The sequence below is a fragment of the Ixodes scapularis genome, unplaced genomic scaffold, assembly GCF_016920785.2.
Source record: "Ixodes scapularis isolate PalLabHiFi unplaced genomic scaffold, ASM1692078v2 PGA_scaffold10__122_contigs__length_95168666, whole genome shotgun sequence".
Taxonomy (NCBI): domain Eukaryota; kingdom Metazoa; phylum Arthropoda; class Arachnida; order Ixodida; family Ixodidae; genus Ixodes; species Ixodes scapularis.
The window spans coordinates 86,732,026-86,742,995 of record NW_024609836.1 but is presented as its reverse complement, the minus strand read 5'-3'; the positions used below and the strand labels follow the sequence as shown (position 1 = coordinate 86,742,995).

General features: G+C 43.7%; 1 protein-coding gene across 1 annotated transcript in view; it reads right to left on the bottom strand.

The window, feature by feature from the left end:
• Positions 1-2,105: 2,105 nt before the first annotated feature.
• The window catches only part of LOC8025515 (epoxide hydrolase 4), a 47,486-nt gene continuing 38,621 nt past the window's right edge, over positions 2,106-10,970 (bottom strand). The window contains exon 6 of the mRNA XM_029979252.4: positions 2,106-3,166. Within this exon, the coding sequence (XP_029835112.3) occupies positions 2,880-3,166 (287 nt within the window). The 3' untranslated portion in view covers positions 2,106-2,879. The remainder of the gene's footprint in view (positions 3,167-10,970) is intronic.

The following is a 10,970-nucleotide window of genomic DNA, read 5'->3' as shown; positions in this document are numbered from 1 at the left end:
CGCAACTTCACGTGACGTAAGAAAACGGGGCCGCGTGAACTAGCCTTTAACAGTTAACTGCAGAAGCACGCAATAGGCCAAGTTGTAATAATCAGAATCTTGAGAACTCCCTACACTATTCATTGCAAATAAGAAAAAAATGGCAACAGGAGCTGCATTAGCCCGGGAGTTGGTTGCGATGCTGAATGACATGTTTCTAGAAGCCATGTGTTCAATAAATGCAAAAAAAAAAAAAAAAATCAAACTGGAAGGTGTTTGCTTTTGCTTTTATTACATGAGCCTTGGAGTGGTAAAACCCTCAGTGTTAACAAGGACAGTGCCCACAGCAGAAAGAACCGGACCCAAAATGATCACAAAATTGGGACATTCGAACTGGATCACGCACATATCAGCCCATGCACAAGTGCCATTTATGCTAAATGTTAACGTATTTAAGGCCAAGTTCTAGCTCTTGCTAACAAATAACCCAACTTTTTTTTTTAAACTCACATTTTGACATTGTAGCAATTTCTGTAGATTTTGAGTTTGCTGAAACATACTGTCGTCGTTTGCGGGTTTTATGGCGACAGAGCTCCGATGGCCATACTGCGCCTAACTAGTTACTGAAACATGCGAACAGAACACGGCCTCATATTTCTCGGAACCAGCAACCGAAGTGTATTAGTTAATAATCAGGTTCAGTTTACACAACCAGGACATCTTAAAGGGAAGGCCACTGCACAAATATTATAAACAAAACAAAAACCGAATCACATGTTGCAATTTCCCACTAAAAAAAAAATATGTGCTCAAATAAGAGAGACTTCCTTTCAAGGTGGAGCACTCACACGTGGATGTTAATACAAATGTAGTGCTGTGCACAAACAGGAGTCAATTTTTGGGACATCAAAACTGCTCTCCAGGCATGCCTTGTAATCTAAGAGAATGCATATATATCTGTTTCCCGAGGGTGTAGATATTCCAAAGGCCATAACCACTTCCCGAAATTCATGCACTATATTTTTATGTCAAGGGAAAAACCCCAGCGCATTTCCAAAATATGACTCAGCAGCTAAAAAAAAAGAAAAGTGTTCTAATTTTTTTTTTCCGTTAGATTATTAGAACCTAACCTTAGCTCTACATTCCGTTATTGATTTTGGGCAGCGGCAGCCACGATAGCGGCCACAATAACATGTAAGCACATTTATGTGTCAGTAGGCCACAACGAACTGACTAGTTATAAACAAAAATCAAATTTATAATAGCAGTTTTCAGTGTGAAGATTACTCTTAACCCTGCTCCATTCAAAGTACTGTTAGACAGGAGAATGAGCATGAGGAAAGTTGCCCGGCATATTAGTTTCAGCTAGTGGTGAGTCAGTTGAGCTAGAGAACATTTTGGAATATACGTAATATCTCACTACTCCAAGCATAAGGAAGCCTTTGACATAGAGTACTTCCATAGCCTCGAAGCTGTTGCCTGCTACAGCCTAAAAGCTGCTGCCATCATCACACCTCGGAACTCCACAATGCCAATATGGGCACCAGGCAAGCTGCCCACTTTACGTAGTATGGGAAACTCACACATTTCAGCGCACAAGTAAAACAAAAAGAACAGTAAAAAATTGAGTCTAACGCATACGAAAAAATACTTTTAAACAGAGTGAACTTTGGCCTTGGCAAAAATGAGTCATTCCAAAGGTTAGACACATTCAGTGGCGTATCAGCTTGTTTTTGAGTGGGGGGGCAAACCAGACCCCCTCCCCTCCCCTCCCCTCCCCTCCCCTCCCCTCCCCTCCCCCCCCCCCCCCCCCCCGCCAGGGCCGGGGGGGGCGGTGCCCTTGGTATACCCCTTGGACGCCGCCGTCCAGTGTTTGCGCTGCCCAGTGTTGACTGTTTCAGGGGGGGCAAAACACATACCTTGCCCCCCCACTCCGAGAACTGGGGGAGGCACACGCCCCCTTGCCCCCCCCCCCCCGTTTGGTACGCCCATGGACACATTGCAAACATGTGCTAGGAGAATATACCAGCTTGAGCATGATGCACTGGAGTCTTTGGACCCTTCCTTTCACGAATCAAAGGTACGTCGAACCGAACAAAAATACCTATGAGCCACGAAACACACCCACAACCACTTGTACTTGTCATTCTTTTTACAATTCTTGCTACCACTGTTCAAGTAGTCCATCCTAAAAATTTCAAGCGGCAGGAGACAATGTGAGACGCAACTCTGGCCACATTAAATGCTTATCGCTCTACCATAAAACCTCCGCTTGTGTTCCGGGTATACACATACCACAATCGCACTCTTGCCGCAAATTTTCCGAGTCCCGCCGTTGCCACGCAAATAATGCAGCCACCAATAAACTGCCACGAACTTGCCACCGCAGGGCTATGTTGATATGAAATGCTTCGAGTATGCATTGGTCATTCCGTCCCCAGACTCCATCCAACCAACCATCCAAACTAGTTGACAACGCCGTTACTCCGAAATACTACGCATCACAAAACTGGCAGCTTCCATTCACAATTGTTGCAGTAACGAAGCGAGACATGCCTGTCACATAGCAGCCAAGCAGTGTTGCGAGTTCCCATAAGTCGGCCATACACCAGCCACGCAATCGACCAAACTGGCAGCCTCTGCCTTGCTGCAACAGCACTACGAGAAAAGTCTAGCCGTCGCCGGACGTCTGCCAAACATGCTGGCTGAAGGTTGGCCGGAGGTGGGCTAGAAGTTGGCCGGAGGTGGGCCAGAGGTTGACCAGAAGTGGGGCGTGTGTCTGCCAGAAGCTGGCCATACATCGGAGACACAACGTAAGTTTGCCTTCCCAGTCCCGAAAGAGGTCGGTCCAACGTCGGAGAGAGAATAGACTTGGGACGGCCGGTCGGAGCGGCTCGAAGTTAGGCGGCCGTCGACCTCTCGGTGTTCTTGAGGAAGGTGCGGATGTGGTCGTTGACCTTGCGGGGGCACTGCCGGTGCACCCAGTGGGAGGCGTGGGCTACGTACTCCACGCGGCCAAAGGCCTGCTGGATGCTCAGCTGGGCCAGCTTGCGCGTCAGGTAGGCGTCCCCCTCGCCCCACACGATCAGCGTCGGGGTGTTGATGTAGCTGTAGCGCAAACCCTGCAACCGCCTGTCCTGGCTAAGGATGTTCGCCCGGTAGTAGTTGATGGGGCCCGTCAGCGCTCCTGCAACGAGATGCACGATGTCATCCAACGAAAACTACGTGCTTCGGAATTTCTGCCCGAGAGGTGCTATACCATGTTTTCAAATAAGTTCAACCGACCATGACAATTCACCATTTTTAATTTTTGCCAAAAAATTTTTTTTTTGTAAACTCCCAATGTCTATCAAAACAAAAACAAAAATTGTTTTGCAAAATTTTTGTTTTTTGTTTTTGTGGAAAAAAATTAGAAGCACACACACAGTCCAAGTGCTTTCTGCAAACTGCACGAAGTTGGCATTTCAGGCACCCCTCCCAAAGGAACTGGTGTGGCTAGGGGTCTAGAAATATTTACTGACAAACTATGTACAAGGAGGATTGACTCCAAATATGTATCCTTAAGTTTCAACATTGTTAATTTCCAAAGAAAAATCTCAAACATGACACATTCTACAAAAAATATTACATTTAATTTTTTTTTTCCTATGAATCTATAAATGTCAGAATTTTTAAACTTTGTCAACGTGTTGTCCTGTATCTTGTTAATATTGGCACTAAATATCGTTATCCTGAGTAGCGAAATAAATTTATGAGAAATGCTCAAATGGGGCCATTTTAAAAATTAGAGTTATTTTGAAAATTAATTAAAGAAAAAGGCCATCTTCAATTTCTTTCTCCCACATTAAGGCCAATGATAGGTACTAACAAACTGTAAAAAACATGCTGCATTATTTTTGTGTATTTGAAGTTATAAAGTTAATATGACCAAATTGAGGCTACCACAGCACCGTGAATTGAGGCTACCGCAGCACTCGTTGGTTGTATATATTAGAATATTAGAGCGCAAAACGACGAGGAAGGAAAAAAGAGGGAGACAGAAAAGAGCGCTTACTGACAACTGACATTTAATACTAAAGAGAAGGAGAAGAACGAAGTTTAAGGGGGTATCAAAATGAAAAAAGAAAATAATTCTACAAAAAGATAAGGTGAATCTCATTTACACCATTAAATTATTCAAAAAGAATAATTTGATCATTTTTTTATTTAATTTTGGGAATGCATTACTGAATACTAAGTAACCTCAATAATTTCCCCTTTAATGGTGTGAATGGGATTCACTTTACATATACCGTATGTTTTTGTAGAATTATTCTCTTTATTTTGCATTTTAATAACACTCTGAACATTGTTTTCCTTCTCTTTTGGGAGTACCTATAAACTGTCAGTTGTCAGTAAGCACTCTTTCCTGTCTCCCTCTTTTTTCCTTCCTCGTCGTTTTGCACTTTAATGTTCTAACATGGACAAATTCATTATTTTTAGAAAGTATAAAAATGCTGGAGGGTGGTCAGAAAGAAACAAATTGACGGCACAAAGGCCGTCGGTGGTTTTAGAGTGAGACTTCTTGGTGCATTTTTGAATAAGAAAATTCCTTCATTTGTTTATTTTCTGTGCTCATGAACAGCTCGACGCCTTGACAATGACGCACAACAGACTGATCACAGGTTAGTTACAAACACCACAAAAGTTGGATTACGCCGAGGGTAATATAGAAGTGTTGAATACGGGTCATGGGATTGGTTGGGATGATTTGATTCACATGGAAAGTCGGGAGAAATTCATAACAATCGACTCGAAAGACGAATATGAGTAGTGCAGATACGATACAGTCTGTAAACGTTTCAATGGCACCATTTAATTCTGTCATGCTATATATGTATGCCCCATCTACATTATCTAAATATTGATAAAGGCCAAAGTAATCGCCTCTTGGGAAAGCAAGCAACTCTCTCTTGTTGTACTTTTCTTTCCCGGTGAAAACCGCGAAGGAAACAGAAAAAGGAACGTGCCAAACATCCCGTAATACCAGTGGACTGTAAACACCCAATGTTGCGAAGAAAAAAATTGACCAAGGCCAGATCCAGCACATGTCCTGCTAAGTTTTGCAAACTATTCAATTTGGTAAATCCAAGAAAGTTAACAAATGAAAAAAGAGCATTCACCTTAAATGAGGCAGTGCCAGTCGACAGAGCAATGCATATTCCAGTTTATATCAGGAATGTTGAAATCTCCAAGAATGAGCATACAATGTCAATCTACATCCAATTTATCTACCAGCATCAAGTGATTTGAAAACATACTAGATTCGTCGAGATTAGGAGGAAAATAAAAAGTGCTGATTAGTAAACTAGTGTTATCACGAGTCGATGTATATAGAATATATTTTCAAAAAATACATCGAATATATATTCAATATATATCAATTAGTAAACTAATGGTATCACTTTTAGCCGGGTAGCGACTCGCCCCGCACAGGAGGCCAACATCTCTTCCGGCTTTCCCTCTCTGAACCTCATAACAAGAAGTTATCACAAAGTGTTATTTCAATCCCAACACACTCACACTCAAATTCAAGATCAAACAAGCAAGTGATCCGCAGATGTTTCACAACTGCAAAGAGTACACCACCACCGAATTTAACAGAAAGCTTTTCATAATCTCGGTCCTGACGCAACACTCTGTATTCTGGAAAGAAATAAAAACTTAAAGCAGTGTTGTTGAAAAACCTATTAGTCTCAGTACACAGGCCACAGACGTTTTGATAAAACACTGAACAATTCATTGGACGAGCTAGTTTGGCGTAACTGTTTCACGATCCTCATTGTCCCGTACAATGCCGAAAAGTGGCCTGAAAAGAGAGCCCATGGGCCAAACATTGGCATTGCTCACTTTGTGAAATTCTTCTTCATTCACAGCAACGCAAAAAGAAGAGTAGCTTTCGTGTCTAGTTTTCAATTTCGTGCGTGTAAAAGAGTTCCCACGCAAAACTTTAGTTAGCACTTCCCCGACATCGCTACCTGAAGTGTCCGGTTTGAGATGGGAAACAAAAAGCACCTCAAGCCTCGCCATTCTAGGGGCTGAAGGTAGCTTACTGCCTGCACTGGAATCTGATGATGGCTGGATTCTTTTCTTGCGTTGGATGAGTGTAAAACCGTCGGCGTCTGTAGGTGGCCTCGACACAGACACTGTGGGCGGCGGTGAGGAGTAGAGAACCACGGTAGATGTTGATGGATGCTGAAGGGCGGAAGTAAAATTGCTTCCGGACGTATCCAGACTGCTTGGTGCGACAGATCATAAAGGCAAATCTTTTCCGAGGATCGTCACGAAGCCAGCAGACTCGGGACCGGGTTGCGAAAACGGCATTGTAGCTGGCCGTGGCTCGACGGATTAGGCGGTAAAGTGACGCAGCAATTCCATGTTTCTTGACAGGTGCAGAAGCAGACACATATTTTCCGCCTTGACAGAGACAACTTCTTTGACGAGAGAATCAATCTTGTCATGTAGTGCCACCAACAGGTCGTTGATACAGCCACAAGTGCTGCAGTTCCCAACGATGGTGTTTCCCGATGACGTGTCGCTATCATTAGGGGGCGTATTTTCGTGGCAGCACTGACCTCGTCGAAGTCATTGCGCTTCGTGCAAGAGTTACACTTGTACGTGCTGGTACCACTCAGCACAAAGTAATCACAGTCACCTCCAATGACATCTATGCACTTACAGCGAAAGCGGGTACCACAAGGCCCGGAACATATCAAGAAATGCATTGTTCAGAACATACTCATGCAACAGCATGCTGAGCACATGTCCTTCGAGTAGGGCATCACACTGCCAAATGCGTGCGATCCTGAGTGATTGAGAGGAACTCTCATGCCCATGCTTTGCGAAGTGTTTTCAATGGCCGGCGTGCAGGGTCTCTGTGTACGTCACATAAAGGAAGCAACCGGAGTGGCTCCACTTAACATCTCAGCCTTTTGACTGGCGGTAACACAATATGGTGCTGCGAAACTGGCGTGCCTCCTCATGGCATTGGGGCCGCCGCCATGGTGGGCCTGTGGCTAATGCGGCCGCACCTCCTGGCAGGCGCCCGTGAGGTGAGCAGCAGACGGAGCGCGCACCACACTAATTAAAGCACCATCGTACGGGCTTTGCTTAATGTGACGACAACTGAACATTTTGTTCCGGACGCTTTTGTGCATTTATTTTTCTTCAGAAAGCACGAAAGGGCGCCTCCCTCCATGCACGAACTCTTGACATTAACAGCACTTTTTTTTCGGCAATTCTTTTTTTGCATTTTTAGTGTGAGCGAGTGCTATAGGCATCGTGTTCTACATAGAAAAGCATAACCTTAAACAGAAGGGCGTTGAGGCACCATAGCGCGCTCCACCTGGCTCTCCGGCGCACGTTGGTGTAAACAGCAGGGCACGCCGGCCAGGCCCAAGGATCAGGCTTCTTCTCTCCGTGTGCAGTTGCCTTCAGAGGGCTCCATATCGGATGAGCGAATGACGTTTCAGCGAACAGCGGTCATTTCAGCGAATCGACGTTTTAGCGAATGACTTGGGCATGTGTCAGCCCACCCGCCCTGCTGTATTCATGCCGCTTTGTAACGACAGTCTCAGGGGGCTCATTAAAAGATTTTAACCTACCTGGACGAGGGGCGGATTCGAAACTCCGTTTTTTGGGGAGGGGGGGGGGGGGGGGGGGGAATTTGTAAGGATACTACTCTCTTATTCATTTGTGTGCACTGAGGGGTCCACCCATGTCAAATTGCCCTCCGAGAAGGGGGGACGGGGGGAGTCGACTTTGTTTGGGGAAGCGGCCCCCGCCCCCCTCCCCTTGGATTCGCGCCTGACCTGGACCACCTGTAAACGCCGCTTCGCAACGGCCGACCATTTGCTAAAGTGTCTTTCGGTGAGAAGTTGGCATTCGCTAAAGCATTGTTCGACCAACTAAGTTCCGCCCACCTTCAGACGGACGGATAATAAAAACTCGGAACGGTTTCAACACCACAGAGTTGGACGGCATTTATCGTCCTCAGCGGTGCTGCAGTAGCCACAATTTGGTCATATTTATAGCTTTATAACTTCAGATACATACACAAAAATAATGTAGAATGTTTTTACAGATTACGTATCATACGATTACGTATCATAGGCCTTAATGTGGGAGAGTTAACGAGAAATCGAAGATGACCTTTGTCTTTAACTGAGTTTCAAAATACTAACTCTTGTAATGATTAAAATGGCCCCGTTTGAGCATTTCTCATAAATTTGTTACGCTAGCCAGGACAACAATATTTAGCGCCAATATTAACAAGCTACAGGACACCACGCTAGCTAAGTTTGAAAGTTCTGGTATTTATAGATACGAAGAAAAAAAGAAAATAAATTGAAAGTATTTTTGCAGAATGTGTCGTGTTTGCAGTTTTTCTCTTGAAAAAAGAATAACAATGTCGATACTTAATGATAAATGTTTTGAGTCAATCCTCGTTATACATAGCTTGTCTCTAAACTTCTTCCACAAAAAAATTTTTTTTTCCAGAAAAGATTTTGGTTTTGTTTGGTGAGCATTGAAACTACAAAATATATATATATATATTTTTCGTAACAGTGTCATTGGACAAGCTGGCCAAACTTACGTAAAAACATGGATACTCTGTTGACCCTAAGCTGACAGCGCAATGGAAGCTGTGTGCTCGTTGCACCAGTTGTAACTTTTGCCATGTGATCAGGCTCCCACCATACCGATGCAGAAGGAATGGGGTCAGGTGATAAAATGGAGGCTGCTGATTGGTCCGGTGAGCGCGTAGCTTCCAACGCACAGTCAGATAAGGGGTGAATAGAGCACAGTCTGTAGCAGGTTAAGAAAAGCGGGACAAGCTTTTTCCCCCCGATGCTTTCTCTTTCCACTTTAGTAGAGCGAACAATGGAGGGAAGGAAACCGCTAATTGTGGCGAGCGTACAGCTTTGTGGGAGGGGCTTGCCTCATTATTCTATGCAGTCGCCGACCGATTTTTCGGACTCCGATAATTCGGACTTGTTCGATGATTTGGACCTAAAGGAGGAACCGTGGCTTACTCCATAGAAATAGTGTATATTCACGACCAATGTTTTGGACAGCTTGAAGTCCGAAAGTTTGATTATTCGGACGAAATCGTCCTGAGCGATCAGCGGGAAGCACCACCGAGAAGCAGCCATTTTGAATTCTATGTTAACTGCAAATGGATTGGCTTGGTTTGGCAGCGCGACTTGAGTACTCCTGAGTCCTACCGCTAGGTGACGCTATGCTAGCCCTTTTTTTTCCATTTAGCTGCATGTCATCGTCATTATCATTTTGCTTTGTTTCCTTTCACTTTCGCGTCGCCAGTCGCCATTTTGTGCTCGTGGATTTGCGCCTTCTTGTTCCTCGCATAAGCGGAAAATGAGATTCCGATGACAACTATTGCCCGCAGCCATTGACAGCAGACATTACGAACGCATTAACATTGCGGTTGAATGTGTATGACGAGAACACGACGCTCGCGCAAATGCAAGCAGACATCATCGCGAGCAGGCGTAACATGAAGCAAGCCACTATTGACTGCTTTTTGAAGCCTGCTAGGGCGTAATAAAGGCAAGTTTTTTCATCTACCATATTTTCGGACTGATTGATTATTCGAATCATTTAGGGGTGTCCCTCCCCCCGCCCGATTATTCGGATCATTTAGGGGTCCCCCCCCCCCCCCCCAAGACCGAATAATTGGTCGGCGACTGTACAAGCAACAGGCTATGGGACTCCACATCTGGAACAAATTAAGGCGAGACACTGGTTCTAAAATGGACTATTTTATTTTTGCAGCTATACTAATGAAAATCACTGTGCATATGTGTTCCTTCTTCCTCAATTCAAATATGAAATCAGTTTCAAAATATCTCAATTAGTTTTCAAGTTATAAAAAATAGTGTTGCCTAATTTGGTTAATTTCTTACGGGTCGTTAAGGCCATTTCGAACAAAAATATTTTTTTTTATTGATGTAGATGCATAGCTAAAGGTCTGCCATGCATTATAAAGCTATTTATATTTTCACAAAATTACATTATAATACAAAAATGTACTAATTATGCTAATTATGACACTAATGAGGTCGCATTATTTATCATAAAATTTTCGTTGTCATTATAAACTGCAAAAAAATAGCTTTACTCCACAGTCCAGTCCTTTCTGAATAAAACGGTATAAAAAGTTTCAAAATGCTACGATAAAAACCTCATGAAAACCCCCGTAAGGCTAAGCACGTTGACAAAAAACATGAAGATGAGAAAATCAAAGTTAAAGTTTTGACATTGAACATAGAAAATTGTGTGAACAATGATAAATAATAATTGCCACCAAGGTGTAGTGTAAGTCTTCATGAACAACTTGACATAAAAGATGATGTAATCCATTTATGGGAACATTCGGAAAAAAATATGAAAGAAGTAAAGAACAAGTGAAATGTTGATAAAATCACATTTTCCTGTTTCGACGCTGACTACAATAAATTATGTGAAAACCCTTATGCAATAATAGTTATCAAGATGTAGTGTAGTGCATTCTGAACAAATAATTTTAAAAATTGCAATAATTTGTTTTTGAGAAGATTGCAAAAATGGTGAAGAATTACTGATATAGGCTAAAAATTGCTTCTAAAGTGACGACCCGACAACTTTGGACAACGGGAGAGGCGAGCAAGAGTTTCAAGCTCCAAACGTAATTTTGTTTGGCCCTGAAAAGGGCCTTTGTTCCACATGGCACTGGAAAAAGCCATTACAGCTGTCCTGGGCTGTAATCTCGTGATGCTCCTGCCTGGTGTCGCTTGGAGAACCTTTCCTTCACGCTACTGCTGCTCTGGTGCACCGCGTTTGCTTTACGTAAACGGAGACTGTCCTTTTCGATGCTTCGGCGGACAAGGCAGTCACCGGTGGCGTAGCCCAGGCCTGCAGCAATGGACTCGTTGGTCGCTCTCCTTCCCTGG